The following is a 20154-nucleotide window of genomic DNA, read 5'->3' on the forward strand; positions in this document are numbered from 1 at the left end:
ATGATGCAGACTTCCCAAGATCCAACCATGGGAAGACAGGGTCCCTTTCGACAAGGGACTTCTAGAGAAACTCATCAATGCTTTCAATGTGGTAAAGTAGGGCACTGAAAGCTCACTGTTGGCAAAGAAGACAGGGTGGGAGAACAAGACCCAAAATCCCATGTCTAAAATGCAACAGAGGCTTCCATTGGGCATTAGAATATAGATTGACTCAGGGAAATGGGAAGTGAAGTGGGGCTTGGCTCCAGGGCCCCAGGCAAAAAACACTTGGGGCATGATGGCAGCCGATATTACATCCAGAAAGTCTTTAGAAGTTCAACACTCAGACATGACCAATCAGCCAAGAAACAATCTGATAGGAGAAAGGGATTACAATTGGGGAAAATACAGTTGTATGCAACTGAGACTACTGAGATATCCCCTGGAGAGGTGAAATCTGTTCCTCTCTGGCTTATAAATCCTTTGCCTCCAGGAACAGTAAGCTTGACCATTTCACCTCCTGAGGGTACTTACAAAAGTGTTCATCCATATACTGATTTGGAAAATTAAGGAATGTGTAGCTAATATCCCAGTCACTAATACAGGTAGACAATGTGTGACTTATCAACCAGGAGAAGTAGTAGCATTTACTGATTTACTGATGCATACTCCCAATAGGCAATTTGGTGATATTTGCCCAGATTTTGACTCCCAGCAACAGAATGCAGGAATATTCTAGACTGCAGCAGTTACAGCTGACCGACCTATGCTCACTATCTATGTAAATGGCATACCATCAGAAGGGATGGTAGACACAGGTACAGATGGCACAGTCATTAGAGGTGCCAGCTGGCCCAGTAATTGGCCAAAGATTAAGGCAGATATCTATATGTCTGGCGTAGGAGGATTAATAACAGCTGAAGTTAGTGCTGCCGCTTTGAAATGGATATTTGAAGGTGAAACAGGAGTTTTTATTCCTTTTGTAGTTGAAAAAATCCCCATCAATCTATAGGGAAGAGACATCTTACAACAGGATTACAATTGAGTACTTCGGCTTTTTAGGCAAGGCTGCTGTTGAAGGCCTGCCTGCATTCTCACCTGTTCCCATTCAATGGAAAACTGATACACCAGTGTGGATAGAACAGTGGCCTTTAACAAGTGATAAAATTCAGGCCTTATTAGATATAGTATAGGAGCAACTTGACCAAGGACACTTATAACCTTCTCTAAGTCCTTGGGATTCCCCTGTATTTGTGGTAAAAAAAGAAATCTGGAAAATGGAGGATGTTGACTGATTTAAGAAAAGTAAATGAACAGATGGAAACTATGGGAACTCTTCAGCCTGGACTTCCATCTCCTACTCAATTGCCTAGAGAATGGCCTCTTTGGGTTATAGACATTAAGGACTGTTTCTATTCTATACCTCCAGATAAGGAGGATATGAAAAGATTTGCCTGTTCAGTCCACAATGTTAATTTAACCGAGCCTTATAAAAAATATGAATGGAGAGTTTTGCCACAGGGAATGAAAAATAGCCCTACTATGTGTCAAATGTATGTGGCTATTTTTCTTACTCCAATAAGAAAAGTATTTCCAAAAGTTATATTGTTACATTACATGGATGATGTCCTGGGGTGTGTACCTGAGGAGCAAATGTTAGAAGCATGTCTACAAAAGACCATAAAAACACTAAGGAACTACAAATTGCATATAGCTCCAGAAAAAATTCAAAGGCATGCTCCTTTTCAATATTTAGGATATAAAGTATATCCTAAGGTACTTACAGTACAAAAGCTTTCTAATAGAGAAGCTGAATACCTTAAATGACTTTCAGAAATTGATAGGAGATATCCAATGGATGCATCCAGCATTAGGCTTAACTACCTATCAATTACAACAATTATATGATATTTAGCTTTTTACACTATTAATTTTTTTATTTTTGATAAAGATGCACTTGCTCCAGCAGACAGGTTTCATAACCCACCAGAAGGGCAGTGTCCAGTACGAGCAGCTCCACTATCTTTAAATAATCCCCAGATGATGTGGAGAGAAACAGTGGTGAATGGAAAGGGTCAGATAGGTTAACTGCTTGGGGAGAGGATTTGCTTGTATATCTACAGATGGAAAATGTTAAGTCCAAACTAGCTCCCTGGAGGTCTCAGGATCAGCTAGAGTCAGAATAAGTAAAAGTCCTTGGTCTTTAGGGGGAGAAGTTAAAAAGAAGCAGACAAACTGCCAGGAGTTTTGCCAAAGATCTCTTCTTGATTCTGGAATCTAGAATCTCCACCTTTCTCTTCCTCTTATTGCAGCCAAGTGAGATTCTGGCCTCTGTCACTCCACCCTTTAATTCTTGCCTACAATTATCTTAACCCCAAACACTGAGCCAGCCCCAATGGTGAGAAGGGCCATTTTCCCAAACATGCTAATAGAGTCATATCAAACAGTTAATTAGCCTAAAGTACTAGGTTGTCTAATTCAAGCATATCTTTTAAGAGTTTCAGCCCTTTACAGAAGGAATCAGATGGTGCCAACAAGCTATATTCACCTTGTCCATCAGAGACAGAAAAGGAGAAGATCCTCAAAACAAAGGAAAAGACCCAAGAAACATCCAGTGGTGCCATCTCTGACTACACGTGCCACTGAAAAAGCATGACAATGAACAACAAAAATTGTTGAGGAGACTGCTGCAGGTCTTCAAAATCTGCAGTAATCACTGGATTCCCTGACACATGAAGTAATGGACAATAGATTGGTTTTGGACTATCTCTTGGCTGCTGAAGGAGGTGTATGTGTGATTGTTATTTATATACCCTCCTTCTAGGACTTATGGACATGTATAATTCCTCATGTTGATTCGTGCTGTTACATCACTACTAGTCTGTGATATATTACTATGTGCTTGTGTAATACTTCCCATGCTGATGGATTTATGTACACCTGTTTCAAGTGAGACCCTTCAGAAACCCACTAACAATATCTGGTTTGGCTTCCCATTTCCTTCCTTCCTGAGAAATCAGGGAGGGCGTAACTACCTGTGTTCTAAAACAAAAGAAAGCTGGAGATGTAGAGGGCAGGAGCTCTGGAGAAGTATACTTGAAACAAGGTGTTAACTCAGTGGAATTGATGAGATAATGGTTCTCTAGTTCACATATATACTTAGTACTTAGTATGGTGATGTAATGGTTCTCTAGTTCACATATATACACTATACTGTAATGATGTAATTGTACTAAGATATATAAGGGCTGAGAAGGACTGGACATGAGACATTCCATCTTTGACCATCCTCCTGGTGGTTCTCCTGCCTCCTGCACTCCTCCACTAAGATCAAGGCCGTTCCCAAGGTCCTCCAGAAAGCTAGCCTGAACATTACACTGTTTTTCTCCTATTTTGAAATCCTGGTAAACCAATTCAACTCTATAATGTTTTCTTCTCTTGAATCCCTGGACCCCTTACCACATGACCAATTATGCCCTGCCAGACCTCAGTCTTGCTACTTCCATGATCCACTGCCTTCACTTCCACATAGCATTGAACAAAAGTAGAGAAAAATCACACAACTACTCTGACAAAGTCCACTACAAATTTATTTTATGCAACCTCAAATAGGCAACCACTGCTGCTAAGCAATCCTCCAATACCTCCCTTATCACTCACTATTGCACTCCCCACAGCAAATATTTCATACTTTTCCAATCTTCCTCAAATGACCCATGGCTCTCCCTCTTTCCAATCCTCTCAATTGAGAAACTAGTCTTTATATTTAACAGAAAAAAACTGAGGTCATTTACCATAAGCTCCCTTTTTTCCTCTTTTTTTTTCTTTTATAGCACTCACATGTGTTCTTTTTTTTTTTTTTTAATAACTTTTTATTGATAGAACCCATGCCAGGGTAATTTTTTACAGCATTATTCCTTGCACTCACTTCTGTTCCGATTTTTCCCTTCCCTCCGTCTACCCCCTCCCCCAGATGGCAAGCAGTCCTTTACATGTTGAATAGGTTACAGTATATCTTAGATACAATATATGTGTGTGGAACCGAACAGTTTTCTTGTTGCACAGGGAGAATTGGATTCAGAAGGTATAAATAACCCGGGAAGAAAAACAAAAATGCAAGCAGTTTATATTCATTTGCCAGTGTTCTTTCTTTGGGTGTAGCTGCTTCTGTCCATCCTTGATCAATTGAAGCTGAATTAGCTCTCTTTAACAAAGAGATCCACTTCCATCAGAATACATCCTCAAACAGTATCATTGTTGAGGTATATAATGATCCCCTGGTTCTGTTCATTTCACTTAGCATCAGTTCAACTCATATGTCTTCTGCCACTATCTCTTCCTTCGCTTCCCTCACAAAAAGTCACCTTACCCCTTGCTAAGGCAACCCCCCTACCTAGATAAGTGATCCCATTCCACCCATCTCCTTTAAGATAATGCTCTTTGTTATCCATACTCTCTCAATTGTCTATCATCTTTCCCTTTCTATTGGCTCCTTTCTAACTGCCTATAAATATGCCTGTATCCTCTGTCTGCCCTTAAAAAAACCCTCACTTGATTCTTTCATCCCCACAAACTATTATCCTTTATTTTTTCTGCCCTTTATGGCTAAACTCCTTAAGAAAGCCACTTACAATAGATGCTTCCACTCTCCCTTTTCTCACTTTCTTCTTAACTCCTTACAAACTAGCTTCTCATCTCATCATTTCAACAAACCAGCTTCTCCAAAGTTATCAATGATTCCAACTGCCAAATCTCATGGCCTTCTCAATACTTCTTATGTAGCCTTTGGCACTATCAGTCACCCTTTTTGCCTTAATACTGTGTTCACCTCTCTTCCCATTCTCCCTTTCAATTTCCATGTGCAGGATTTTCATCCAGATCATGCCCACTAATCAGGTGTCTCAACCTTCTTGTCTTCTCCCTCTATATAACTTCACCTGATGTAAGCTCCTATGGATTCAACTATCTATGCTGATGATTCTCCGATCTAGGCTCATGCAGCCCCCACCTCTCTGGGAATCTAAGGTTCTATTTCCAACTGCATTTCAGGTATCTCAAACAGAATATCCATGAGACATCTTAAACTCAATTTAAATTTCTCCCCTCCTAAATTCTCTATTATTATCAAGGGTAGCACCATTTTCTCTTGTGCTTAAAACTTCAACATCATCCCTTAATAGTGCTTACTATGTCCCAGACCCTATGTTAAATGCTTTACAATTATTCTCTCATTTGCTCCTCACACTAATTCTGGGAAGTAGGTATTATCATTATTATCATATCTTCATTTACAGATGAGGAAACTGAGGCAAACAAGTTAACTGACTTGCCCACAGTAATACAGTCAGTAAATGTCTGAGATCCAATTTGAACCAAGAATGTATCCTCAACTCCAGACCTGGGGCTCTATCACTATACCACCTAAATGCATCTACAGCCATTTGTTGCCATGGCCAGTAAATTTCAGCTTTGTAACATCTCTCAAAGACACTCCATTCTCCTCTTTGATCCCACCACCACCTAATTATAGATCCTCATTTCCTCATGCCTGGATCTGCTGGTTGGTCTAACTGGCATAATCCTGACTCCTCATTCCAAACCATGTTCTATTCTGCTGCCAAAGGGATTTCCTAAACACAAGTCCAGTCATGATACCCCATGCTCAAAAACTCCAATGACTCCTTATCACCTCCAGGATTAGCTATAAATTCCTTTATTTGTCATTCAAAGTGCTCCATAAGTTACCCCTTTCTGGTCTTTTTACACTTATACGACCACATCCCACCCCTATAGTCTTTAATCCAATTAACACTGGCTTCTTAGCTATTCTCTGCTCCAGATATTTTCTTTGGCTGTCCCCTATGCTCTCCCTATTCATTTCTACCTCCCATCTGTATTGGCTTCCTTCAAGATCAAACTAAAATCCCACCTTCTATAAGAAGCCTTTCCCAACCCTTCTTAATCATTTCCTATTTATTCTGAACACAATTTGTATATATATGTTTGTCTGATTGCTGTATACCACATTAGACTAAGACTTGCTTGAGGGCAAGGACTATTTTTGTCTTTCTTCTTATTCCCAGAATTTAATACAGAATCTGTCATACAGTAGGCACTCAATAAATGCTTGATGACTAACTGAACCATGTCACTGACATTTGTAGTATTCAAAGCAGCAGTGCATAATGACAGTCATATGAGATCTACATCACAACTATTCAACTCTGCTTTTGTAGCATATAAGTAGAGACAATATATAAACAAACATGTCTGTATTCCAATAAAACTTTATCTAAATACATAAAAATCATTCTTAGTTCATGGGCCATACAAAAACAAGTAGCAATCCATATATGGCTCACAGGTCATAGTTTACCAAGGCCTAGTGGAAAATGTAATGGATTTGACATCAGGAACCCCTAAATTCAAATTCCAGCTCTCTACTTAACCTATGTGACTTTCCCGGAGGTCATTCAGGCATAGTAAGCTCTTATCCTCTAAATGACAATTTCTTACAATTTCTATCTGGGTTCTCTTCCAACCCTAAATGATTCAACCCTATGATCTTATGAGAAAATCCACACATTAATGAAAACCACGCTAAAAAATTCCCCACGCCACTGCATATAATATAAAAATAAAATAAATTAAAATCTGACAATATTGTGGCCTAAAACAGAAATGAAAAGAAACGCAAAAATTAGATATCAAAAACTGCCTAAAAGCTCAGTGTATCAACAAATGTTTACAACAGAATAACTGTTTGATATATATGTATCCTTAAGTTATATATCCATATATGTAGCCACATATATACTCCATAAGAAATTATGAAAAGGTTTCTTGACCCCAGATTTAACTATTTCAGATACATACCCAGACTTCAGGTCAGTTATCCTCAAACAGTTTGTAGCATCCAGTCCTACTTTTCCATTTCTAACCACACTGGATATAAATGGAGAAAGCAATGGAGAAATTCTGTTCAAAGCTACTTCAGGAGACATTTTAGCTTGACCTGCAACTCACTACTCACTCTGCAAGGAAAAGTAAAGAAATTTTGGTCAAACATAGTAAATCTCACATTCTATACAGTTTTTGAGATCCTTGAAAAACATATTAAGTACATTTTCTAATGTTTAAATATTCTCACACAAAAAAATTTCAATGTATTTGTTCATTGTCCAATTCCATGAAATTTTTTACACACAACAGTATGTAATTAATATTCTTTTTGTATGACAAATAAGTATATCAAGTATAATGGTCACTTTACTAATTAAAAAAACCAAGGCCAGAGCAGCTAGTTGGTGCAATGGATAAAGCACCAGCCCTTAAGTAGGAGGACCTGAATTCAAATCTGGCCTCAGACACTTAACACTTCCTAACTATGTGACCCAGAGGAAGTCTCTTAATCCCAGTTGCCTCAGGAGAGAGAGAGAGGGAAAGGGAAAGGGAAAGGGAAAGGAAGGAAGGAAGGAAGGAAGGAAGGAAGGAAGGAAGGAAGGAAGGAAGGAAGGAAGGAAGGAAGGAAGGAAGGAAGGAAGGAAGGAAGGAAGGAAGGAAGGAGGAAGAGAAGAAGAAAGAGAAAGAGAAAGAGAAAGAAAAAGAGAAAGAAAGAAAGAAAAGAAAAGAAAAGATAAGAAAAGATAAGAAAAGAAAAGAAAAGCAGGATCAAAAAGATTAAAGAAGTTGTAAAATATCACACAGCTAGTGAGTAACAAGGCTATTACCCAAACTTAGGTCTTTTGACTCCAGGCATCATACTCCTACAATTCCATATGGCCCCAATCAGCCTTTATATTCTTGTAAAGATTGCCCAGTTTTTATTTTACTACCTACTAATTTTAAATTTCTTGGCTATGAAATCATTTCTTTTAGTTCAACTATATAAAAACATCAATTGCTGGTATCCACAAAGGGCATTAAGGGCTTACTATAAGCTATGAACATTGTGTTAGGAGTCTGCATTCCAATGAGGGGATAAATCATGTAAACAAATAAGTGTAATACTAAATGGAGTGTAAAAGCAGAAGAAAATAAACAAGGATCAGGTATTCTCTTCTTCAGTGAACTTTCTGATGTCCCCCAGCCTCACATACATATATACACATATATCCAATGCATTTACTATTCCTGAATAGAATCTAAGCCTCTTGAGGATGAGGGAACTGTCTCACTGTTGTCTTTTGTATACTAGATTAGCACAGTGTCAAGTGTTAAAAAATGCTTACTGATTGAAAAATGGCCTAATACATATGAAAATACTGAAGCCCATTACTTATTCTCTTTCCCCTATAAAAAGATCAAAAAACAAGAAATCACTTTTTTTAAGTACACACTAAATTTTTTTTTCCTGTTTCCCAGCCTCTCACAAGAACCTTCCAAGAGAAAAAAAATACTTGCTGGAAATATACTCCACTGCTTCATAAAGACAAGAAATGACAGAAATACAATTCTACTCTTCCACTTGATAACTGGCTTTTATACTACCATTTATAATAAAAGATGTTCTACTCTACCTTCCAACTTGTAGGCAAAGTTAAAGGTAAATGAGTTGTCAAAATTTAACCAGAGAAATTTTTTTTTTAAGTAAAAAGACAAAAGCATCCATTGCATAAATCCAGCAGAGATCACTTCATGGAATAAATTATGAATGCCTTTAAACGGATTCCTACCTGGAAAACTATATTTTCTAAACAAAGAACATTTAAAATGAATCCTATTTCAAAATGAGTAATAGCCCTAAATCATAATCCAATCATTTCAAATAAAGTCAAGACAGAAAGAATGAGACAAGCAATGTTTTATTCTAATTTTTTATATTGGGCTTCAATTTAAACTGTAAAATGAGGAGTGAGAATAAATAATCTCTAAGATCCTTTCCAACTTTAAATACTATGATCTATATAAAAAGAAAATTCATTAAGGAAGGAAGTTTCCAAAGGTAAACACTTAAACAGCAGTACCATGCTTTCATTTACAATAACAATGCTAATATCGACAAGAGATGCCAAAGTGAATTTTCCAAAAGAGTGGTGGTCATAACATTTGTAACAGAAAAAAGGTCAATAAATTTATTATGTACTTATTGCCAGGCATTATGCTAGATACTAGCAAAAAATAACAAGAAAAGATAATATATCGTGCATGTCCTCAAGAGGACAAGGAGTCAGAAGAGATGGGTTTGAGAAGCTATATCCCTGCCACTTACTAGTTAATTTAACTTTGGCAAGATCCCTAAACTCTCTGAATCTCAATTTCTTCATTTGCAAAACTGGGTCAATAATGCTTATACTTCTAATACCACAATATTACTGGGAGAATAAAATGTGGTAACATAAGATATGTAAAAGAATTTTTAATGGGTTAAATAAATATAACATTCATTAATTATTATTATTATTGAAGATATCTGCACATCCATAAGCACATCTACAGATGCCATTTCTACTATATAAGTGAAAAATAGAGGGACTCTTTTAATCCTACCCAGAAACTTGATGCAGTTTCCTACCAACATATTATTTCAGTTTCCCCTTTCAAATAGGCCGGACACATTTGTTCAAAGATTGATTTTTAAGAATGTAACTTGGAAAATCTATTTCATGCTTCTGAATGAAACTCTAAATAGCATATTTTTTCCTAGCCAAACAGTAAAAAAAGTTAAAAATATATATATCAATAACAAGCAGTGAAATATGGATTAGAAACAAAAAAGGTAATAAGTCACTATACTTGATAATAACATTTTATTATGCGATTTCTCTCCAATGTTTTAAAGTATTCCTACTATTCCACAAAGAATGTGAAGTAAAATTAGCAAAAGATGACCATCTTGGACAATGAACAAGGTACAGTATTAAAACAACAAATGCAAAAGACTTTCAATTTGTTCAATTGGCCTACATTTATAATGAACATTTGGAGTTAAAAAGTTTCTACCTAAGGAACTTGTTTCATTCAAAATTCCTACAAAGTTGAAGTAGTTAATTTAGGTTTTAAAATTTAAAAAATATTAAAATTAATAAATATTTCTTGATTTATTTTAATAAGTGAAGATTGTTGATTTTCTTCACTTAAACAGCTATGACCTGTGAAGTTGATTTTTTAATAACCAAATGCAAGACTACAGTATTCTTACTAGATTTTATCTCATAAGATTCCAATATAATACTCTGGCTTGTCAAGGTCCTTTGGGATCTTAATTGCCATTCACCATAACAGGTATTCTTACTAATTCTATGTCATCTGCAAATTTAATGAAAATATCAACTATGCCTTAATAAAAATCATTGATTAAAAAAAATATTAAGTAGCACAAGGCCAAGCATAGATCCCTGGAATACCTCACTGAAAACCTTCTGCCATGTGGACTCATTTGAGTCAAGCTATCCAACAAATTCTGAATCCATCTGGTTGTATAATCTAATCCATACAATATCTTTCCTTTTCCCACAAGAATAGTATATTATATCAAAAACTCTGAATAAAATCTAAATAAACTATATCCACAGAATTCTCCTAAACTATTAGTAATCACATCAAAATAGAAATTAGTTTAGTCTTCCATGAATTATTCTTGATGAAGTCATGATGGCTCTTTATGAACACTTTTCTTTTTGTAATCACAACTCTAATTACAATTTCCTTTCTAAATATTCACCAACTAATTCCATTAATGATGTATTTTTAAATTTTCAAGAGAATTGAAGTCGTTCATTGGCCAATAGTTTACAAATTCTTTTAAAGTAAAATATTCATTTATGCAATGCACTTCAGTAAAAGTTGCCTTCCAACTAAAGCAGGGCAATGAAGACAAAAAGAAGTTATATAGTTATTCCATTAGGGAAATTTGACTTTGGAAAAAATTCTGAAAAATTCACACTCCCAAAAAATCTGTAACTGTGCTTTCTCTCCTTCCTGTCCTCCACTTGATACTCCATGGTCTGGCATTTCCAACACCAAAAGCAGAGAAAGCAGGAGAGACCCCACTGATACTGTCAGTTAAGCAATTGGCTTGAGACCTTTGTTAATCTATCCCACAATGTGTCCCTCAATGTTTGTCTTCTGCCATTTCTTGTGTGTCTGTCGCCAACTGTGGGTCCCCCATTTTCTATTGACTTGTGTCCAGGTACCCATTTGGTGGTCTTGTTCTTGCACTCAATTTCTCTGCTCCCAACTCTAAGGCCCAAATGGCCCCCTTCCTGCCTTCCTACTGCCTCCCCACTCATCTAGCAAAAACCACTTTATGCAAAAATTGCTTTTCAAAGAGGTCTGTGGAAAGGTTCTCTTAACATAAAACAAGAACTGAATATGCTATTTCTATGGTCAAAGGTCATTTTAGGGCTAAGTGTTGGAAATGAAGGGGAAGGGACTAACTAATGCACATACATAATAATCTGATATAAGCTACTCAGTGGAAAGACCTAATCATCATAAATTGTTCCAAAGTGATTGCCTGAAGAGGCCAATGTTACCCCCCAAAGCTAAGCCCATTTATACTACACTATATCAAGGCCACAAAAAATAAAGTGAAGGGGGAAAGGACATGTGCTGAATCACTGAAATAACATACTCAGGCAAGGAGATAGTGTACTTATGTCCCAACCCAGCAAAGGGGAGGAAACCCTCTAGAGAAAGGAAAAGAGTAACTAGTCATTCTCTTGGGTACTCATAGGCTCTGAAAAGAAAATTTCATTCTGCTCAACCAATAATAATTGTAATTAAAAATTGCTGGTGTTTAGACGGCACTTTAAGGTTTCCAAAGTGCTTTAAAATCCCAAGATTTCAAGTTTATTACTAGAAGGGGCCTAACAGGTCTAGTTCAACCCTATCCTTTAACAGATGGGCAAACAAATTATGGACTTGTCTAAAGTCACAAGGTGGTAAAAAGCAGACAGGTTTGTTTTCTCATTTGAGCTTCACAACAACCCCGGAAACTGCCAAAAGACATAGTCCCTTACCCTCTCCCTCAGTCTAATTTCCACATCTGTAAAATGCGACTAATAGCTTGCATATGTGGAGCGTTTGAAGATTTGCAACGCGTTTTACATCTAATCTCTCATTTGTTTCTCCAAAAGACTATCCTGGGATAGATGTGATATTGTTATTGCTGCAATCCTGCTATAAAGTATCCGATGTGGGATTCGAACTCAGGTCTTCCTGACTCCAGATCCAGCGCTGATTGCACTCGGAGCCACTCTCCTTACCCATACGGTTTCCCTACTCACACTTGGGGAGGGCCTGAGGCTGAGCAGGCCTAAAAGGAAGGAAGACGAGGCGTGGGCCTGGTGGGCTCAGTCTGAGGGGAAATATCGCGCGGGGGTGGGGAAGGGGGAAGGGAGGCGCCTGGGCGGGCCCGAGGCTCTCTGAGAAGAGGCGACGCCTTCCGGCTCCCTTCCTGATGTCACCTGTTCGGTTCGGTTCCCCACCGCCCGCAACCGAGCCCCACACCGAGTACCTGCGACTACAGCCCGACAGACGCAGACACCGGCTACAACGCGGGCGCTGTGCACACTCCCCAAGCGCGCCCCCGCCCACAGCGCGCAGCGCCGTCTGGGGACGTGCGCGCCCCCGCGACAGCCCGCCCTCAAGCCTGTTGACGTGCGCGCTCTCGAACATTGAAAATCTAGGAGGGTAGGGTGGTGGGTAGTCAGCTTGCCACCTGAAAGTTCTCTTTCCCTACCCCACTTTCGACTCTCTTGATAACCAAATAACCTGATAATCTCGAAGAGGGCCCGATATGAGAGGAAAGAACAGGCATAGGGGAGGAAACCCTTACGGAAGAGTAATAGTAGAGCTGGAGGAATAATTTGTATCAGGCACATGGAAAGATACCCGCCGAGTGGCTGGATTAGGGGAGGGAAGGGGAAGGGAGAAGAGGGGGAGGGGAAAGGTCCTCGTCTCGTTGTCCAGGAGGGGAGGGACGCGGTGTACCCAACTCAAGGTAGAGGGCAAAGGGCAAAGTTCAGCGCGAATTCGCAGGCCCGACTCGTGCTCACTATGGCAGCCTCCGCAGCGGGGCTACAGCCAGACTCGACCGTGGTGGTGGTAGGCTCCTGTATGACCGACCTGGTCAGGTTAGTGCTTGGGGGGCGCGCCGCTGGCTGCCTAGGTTTGGAGCTGGTAAAGAAGGCCAGGGAGAGAGGGCTGAGAGGAATCCAAAATGAGGCCCAGGAAGGTGCACTGATCCACCTAGAAGCACCCAGTCGAGATTGGAACCCAGGCCCTCGGAATCCCAATCCAGCACTCCTTCCCCAGCGGCACGTTGTCTTCACTGACCTCAAAATAGACCCTTAATAAATCATGCTTGTTGATTGATTCTCCCGTGAAAATGAAGAAACTTAAAGATCCTTTTAGTTCGTTAGTCCACATAGCTGTCAACTTTTCAGGAGCTATTGCTTCAGCTAATTATGCCCGGGGGCCCTCTGGTTTCTTGTAAGCAAACATTTATTATGTGCCAACTCAGCAGGAAAATGGAAAATACCAAAAGAATATTAAGCTTTGCCTTTCAAAAATGATATTCTAGAAGGGAAAGGTGGACGGGATGAGAGGAGGCTGGATACATCTAGAACTAGAAGGGGCTTTCAAAGACCTCTGGTTTAAATCCTTTCCACCTCTTATCCAAATAAAGAAATTGAAGCCCAGAGAGGTTAATTGGTATTAGTAACACATGTAGTTAATTCCTGAAGGAGCCAGTATTCACGCCTATATCCTCTGAAGTTGTACCCCAAGATAATCACTTTAAGAGAAAATAACCTAAAAATAGGTGTGATATGGGAGGGGAGGGGGGGTAGGAATCTTTGAATCGTACATTTAGAACTGAAAAGGGGTTCAGATCAGCCAGTCCAATCCAGAAAAAGAAATTCTTTATCTCCATTAAGAAACTTCTGTAACTTGATTGGACTGGATGATCTGTAAGGCCCCAAGAGCTTACCTGGAAAAGAATTTTTACAAGTTAAACACTAAAGTGAACCATTGCAGAAGTGGAAAACATGAGCAAGTCTTGGTTGAATTTCACCTTAATGTAATACAATGCAGTAAATATTTTTTCATGCAGATTATCTGTACTAGAAGTTAAAAGTATGGTTTAAAAAAAAAAAAAAACTTATTTCAATGAGCTTATAGTCTACTAACTTGATTGGGGTATATACAGAGATTTTGACTTAGAACTTAGGACAACCAATTTAGGCTTAAGTTTTCTTAACTGTAAAATAAGGTTAGGCTATGTGATGCATGGCATCCCTTCTAGAGATCTATATTTTCAATTTAATGGATTTAAAGAAGTAATTAGGTGAAATGCTGTGGGAAAATTTGGGAAGAAACAGAACACTTATTTGGGGAATGAAGTTAGCCTTCACAAGAACGTGACTGCTGTGCTGATGTTTGAAGAGTAAGTTTCTATTCCAGAGATGGAGGTATATTACTGACATGAACACCCTACATATGAGGAGATAACTAATAGTTTGATAAAAAAATATGCAGAAGTACTATGAAAAAAAGACTGAAAAGAAAAGTTGGAGTTTTGGAGGGATTCATAGTAAGTTCTTCTTTTACAATGTGTGAACTAAAAATGAGGGAAGTCCAAGCAAAAATTCTTAGGATTCTTGAATTGAAAAAAAATCAGAACCTCAGAGTTAAAGGGACCTCAAAGTCCATTAAGTATAACATTAAGTAATCCTATCTACTGAATCTTCCAGCCTCCATTTAAATACATCTGCAGCGATGATGAGTTCATTCCCCTACTTAATGGTTAGAATGTTTTTTTAATCAAATCAATGAGTTGATCCTAGAATTGGGCAGCCTTTCAAATGTATAGACTTTTCCTCTTTCACCCCAGCATCTTCACTCCAAGATTTCTCCAGGATAAACATAAGTTCCTTCCAAAATGTGATTTCAAATCTCCTTCACTACCCTTGTTTGTTTTATCAATATCATTATATTGATTTTAGGTTATGTATTTTAAGTTGCTGTTTCTAGTACTTCTGCAACATTTTGTATTTGGAGTGATTATATTGGTCTTCTGTTAGTGCGATTACTGGAAATTACATCTAAAACCTCACACATCTGTTCCACTGACCTGAAATAGCTATCTGGAATGTAACAGAGAATTTGAAGTAAGATGCTTGGGAGTCAGATGATATATTCTCTCTCTCTATTTTGGTTTTTATGTTTGTTTTTCTCATTTAATATTTTATTTTTTCTAACTACATGTAAAGATAATTTTCAACTGTGAAGACCGAGTTAGCACCCTGGAACCCTTAGAATTAGTCGGAATCAGGATAGACAAAAGTCTTTGATCTTTATTCTTGGTCTTTAGGGGTAGGAATGAATTGGATGGACACAGGATCTCCATGGCCTCTCCTCTTCTTCTCTAGCCCAGAAGTGGCTCTGGCTAGTCTTACTCCACCCTCTAATCCTTCCCACAATTCTCTGTATACCCCAAAAGATTGGACCAGCACAAAATAGTGGGGAGGGCCATTTTCCAAGCATATGCTAATAGAGTATTGTCCAATCGTAGTTAGCCTTTAGTGCTCGATTGTCCTGACCTCAGTGCATCAACTCAAGAGTTTCAGCTCTTTATATTCAACATTCACTTTTATAAATACATTTCGAGGTTTTTTTTTTCTCTCTCTCCCCAAAAGTGCAAGCAATCTAATAAAAGCTATAATTATACAATCATATTAAACATTTCCACATTTGTTATGTTGTGAAAAAATAACCAGAACAAAAAGAGCACAATGATTCTTAAATCTCTATTTGACCTGTTGTGTAGGCCTGTTCTTTCTGGTACCAGACAGCTTGTGTTTTTAAAAAAATCTTTTAATTTTATTCTAATACTTTCATGAATTTATTGATTTCTTTTTCATATCTGCCAATTTCCTGGGAGTTCCATCACTTGGATAAGATGAACTATTTTAATTTCTAAGCCACTTATTCTAATTCTTTTCTCAAGAATTTCAATTTTTTGGCTGTGACTGTAGAGGTTACAGAATAACTTGTTCTTAGAGATTCAATAATTTTATCCTAATCAATATCTTTGATTTACTCATCTCTAGCTTTAATTCCTGTGGGGAAGGCCAAACTCCTCCACTGCTATGATTTTAAGTGGGTTGATGGTCCCTCTTTGGGCTTACCCTGAGTCACCTAAGTCCTTGCAATTATCTCTACCTTCTGAATTCAGTTCATTGAGATTCAGCATGATGGGACTTGAGGAACCACTATGGCAACTACATTCAGAGTACTGTGGATGTCGGAGCCCCTGCGTTTGAGTACTTCTGTGCCACCATGCTCACTGGAGCTTTTAAAATTTAGGGTTTTCTATCTACATTGTAGATTTCTAGTTTCCCTGGTACTTGTTGAAGAAAACTTTTTTACTCCTGCTCCCTCATGACAGAATCCTTCAGGTTACAAGATTTTAAAGGCCATCATAAGCTCATTGAAAAGGTACCAGTTTATTTACCTCAACTGACACTTTTTTGTGTATGTGTCTCTGGCTGATTTTTGTTGGATGAAATTTTGGTAGAAGAAATCACTGTTTTTTATTGGCTTTTTTGATCATTTTTTGAGGTTTTTACTGGAGTAGTTGTGTTGAAGTTGGGTTAAATGCCTCCACCTGAAGCACCTATGTTAGCTACAAGTTTCCTAATGTACAATTTAAAAGGAATGAAATTTATTCAAAAATCATGTGCAAAAAAATGTACATAGATAATATACAATAGTATATTTTATTAACATTTTCATTAAGGTAATGAAAAATGTATTAGAGTTTTTCAGATTTTCTCCTGTCATAATCATAGTTGTATCATACTTATTTATGTATATGTCTTATAGCAGCTAGAGAGCTCAAGCCTGAAATCAGGAATACTCTCTGAGTTCAAATCCTGCCTCAAATCTTTACTAGCTGGGTGACCTTGGCCAAGTCACTTAACCCTGTTTGCCTCAGATTGTCATCTGTAAAATGAGCTTGAGAAGAAAAGGGCAAATTACACCAGTATTCTTGCCAAGAAAATCCCAACAGGGTCACAAAGAGTTGGACCTGACTGCAAAATGACTAAACAATAATAATAGTTATAGTCCCATTTTAAACAATAAACTCCAAGAACAGAATAACTAAATTTTTACTTACATCTCCAGAAACTTAAACAAGGGAAATACTTAGTGAATGTTGGTCAAATAGAAGATTAACTCTCTATTTGGCAGATAAATGATTCAGTGGATAGAGCTCTGGGCTTGAACTCAAGAAGACCTGAGTTCAAATCCAGTTTCAGACACTAGATGTTTGATCCTGGACAAGCCACTTTTTCTGTGTATGCCTCAGTTTCATTAAATTAAAAAAATGGGAATAATAGTAGCATCTACTCAATCTGTATTATTTATGATAACTAAGAAAGTAAATCTAAAGTAAGACTCAGGTAATAATTATGAGAAATTTGAGCCTATGTCCAAAATTCACATTCCTGTTCTTTTTATCACATCTAATGCTACTTTCTCAGCCACTGTTTTCAGTAACCATGCTTACACTTTGGAGTTTCCTCATATGTGTAAAACTCAACATGGAGAATGGAGAACCCTTATGACAAGCTGCTTTAAGTACTTCAATGACCACAGTTTGGCTAGAATTTAATATCAATTCTACTTTGGTATTTTAATTGATGATTGGTGTTGTGTTATAGAAAGTGTACTTAACGTCCACATTTCCTTTTTCATTTCTAAGTAATACGAACAATAAGTAGTAGTCCCAATAGTGTTCTTACAGATTTTAACATAGTAATCATGTTTGCAGATAATTTTCAAAAATGATGAGACTTATTAACATTCTACATAGTCTTCATTGATTCTACCAATTTGCCAGTGCCAACCTTCTCCCCACATCTCCTAAATTCCACCTTCTCAGGATTATGCAACTGTATTTCACAAAGGTATGTCAAACTCAACATTTCTAAAAGGGAGCTCATTATCTTTAATCCCAAAGTCACCCCTCTTCATGACTGACCTGTTTCTTTAGAGAGCACTGTGGCCTTTTCTGTCATTAGCATAAAATTACAGAATCATCCTTTACTATACATTTTCCTTTACTTCCCATATCCTAGTCCAAGTTGGATATCAAGTTGGGATAAGTCTACTTCAACAACATTTCTTATATCTAACGCTTTCTCTGGGCTATTGCAGTAGCCTCTTAATTTGTCTCCCCGTCCTTGAGTCCCCTCCTTCCATTCTATCCTCCACATGGCTGGCAAATTGATATCAATAATTCTCAGGCCTGATCATGTTAGTCTCCTGCTCAAAAAAGTTTTCATGGCTTCTGCAATAAAATATAAATTCTTGTTTGGCATTTAAAGCAGTTCATAACCTGACTCTGATCTATTCAGACTGGATTTGTGCCTCCCGTCTTGTACTCTACATTCTAATCAAACTGAACTGTTTGCTTTTTCCATGTCTGATTCCGTGCCTTTTCATAGGCCATATACACACAAATACACGGAATGCTCTTTTTCCTCACTTTGGTCATTCTTAGAATCTTTAGCTTCCTTCAAGGTTCATCTCAGCTACCAACTTCTACATAAGGTTTTTTCCTGGTTCCTCCCTTCACTCTCCACTTTTTAATGGTCTCTCCTCTTCCAAATTACCTTGAGTATATTTATCTTATCACTCAACTATCAACAAATACTCTGGCCTTACTGTTCTACCCTGAAGCTACACCAGTTAATTTAGGGTTAATTCTTTTCTGTAAAACTGTTGGCTCAACATATATGTTGGCTCAAGCACCCATTCTAATATATTTTCACTCACAAACTCTTAAATTTCATTTAATCAATTAGGATCTATTTACTTTTACAGTGAGATATTTACTTCTCAATATATGCTTTTTCTCCCCCCCAAAACACACTTCCCTATACTACTTAAAACTAGGGAGATTGGGCTCAGACTTCACCCATTTTCTACTTAGATTGATATTATCAAGTACAATCCCAAATATAGCCTCACTTCTGAAAGAGTCTCTATACCAACAGACTGGGTCCTGAAAGCCAGTCTCCACTTCTTGGAGTTTTGGTGCTAAACTGTCTGCAAAACCCTTGTGAATTTCATTGCTTAACCTCTTTCTCCATCTCATGTACCTAAAGTAAAAGACCAAACTTCCACAGCAGAGAACTGAGACCCATATTCATGAGCCACACAAGCTACATATTAGCCTCAGATGGGGAGATCCTAATGTTGTCTTTTTTTTTTTTTTTAAATAACTTTTTATTGATAGCACCCATACCAGGGTAATTTTTTACAGCATTATTCCTTGCATTCATTTCTGTTCCGATTTTCCCCTCCTCTCTCCACCCCCTCCCCCAGATGGCAAGCAGTCCTTTACATGTTGAATAGGTTACAGTATATCCTAGATACAATATATGTGTGCAGAACCGAACAGTTTTCTTGTTGTACAGGGACAATTGAATTCAGAAGGTATAAATAACCCAGGAAGAAAAACAAAAATGCAAGCAGTTTATATTCATTTCCCCGTGTTCTTTCTTTGAGTGTAGCTGCTTCTGTCCATCTTTGATCAATTGAAACTGAGTTAGATCTCTCTTTGTGGAAGAGATCCACTTCCATCAGAATACATCCTCAAATAGTATCATTGTTGAGGTATATAATGATCTCCTGGTTCTGCTCATTTCACTTATCATCATTTCATGTAAGTCTCGCCAGTCCTCTCTGTATTCATTCTGCTGGTCATTTCTTACAGAACAATAATATTCCATAACATTCATATACCACAATTTACCCAGCCATTCTCCAATTGATGGGCATCCATTCATTTTCCAGCTTCTAGCCACTACAAACAGGGCTGCCACAAATATTTTGGCACATACAGGTCCCTTTCCTTTCTTTAGTATCTCTTTGGGGTATAAGCCCAGTAGAAACACTGCTGGATCAAAGGGTATGCACAGTTTGATAACTTTTTGAGCATAGTTCCAAATAGCTCTCCAGAATGGCTGGATGTGTTCACAATTCCACCAACAATGTATCAGTGTCCCTGTTTTCCCACATCCCCTCCAATCTAATGTTGTCTTTCTTGTTTCACTGCCAGGCAGGAAAAAGCCAAAAGGAAAAAAGGACCAGCAATCTGGTCATCCATTACCTTTTGAATGTATCTCCAATTTAAGCTACATAGACAGTCAAAAA

General features: G+C 37.9%; 2 protein-coding genes across 3 annotated transcripts in view; one reads left to right on the forward strand and one right to left on the reverse strand.

Annotated features, from left to right (window-relative positions):
• The window catches only part of BABAM2 (BRISC and BRCA1 A complex member 2), a 561272-nt gene extending 548743 nt beyond the window's left edge, over positions 1–12529 (reverse strand). For both annotated transcript variants that reach the window (XM_051976228.1, XM_051976227.1), the window contains exons 1-2: positions 12440–12529; positions 6856–7013 (exon numbers count right to left, since the gene is read on the reverse strand). In XM_051976228.1, the coding sequence (XP_051832188.1) occupies positions 6856–6983 (128 nt within the window). In that variant the 5' untranslated portion in view covers positions 6984–7013; positions 12440–12529. The remainder of the gene's footprint in view (positions 1–6855; positions 7014–12439) is intronic.
• A 70-nt stretch (positions 12530–12599) lies between these two features.
• Positions 12600–20154, forward strand: part of RBKS (ribokinase) — a 133292-nt gene continuing 125737 nt past the window's right edge. Inside the window, exon 1 of the mRNA XM_051976229.1 lies at positions 12600–13058. Coding sequence (XP_051832189.1) covers positions 12805–13058 — 254 coding nt within the window. The 5' untranslated portion in view covers positions 12600–12804. The remainder of the gene's footprint in view (positions 13059–20154) is intronic.

This window comes from Antechinus flavipes, chromosome 2 (assembly GCF_016432865.1).
Source record: "Antechinus flavipes isolate AdamAnt ecotype Samford, QLD, Australia chromosome 2, AdamAnt_v2, whole genome shotgun sequence".
Taxonomy (NCBI): Eukaryota; Metazoa; Chordata; class Mammalia; order Dasyuromorphia; family Dasyuridae; genus Antechinus; species Antechinus flavipes.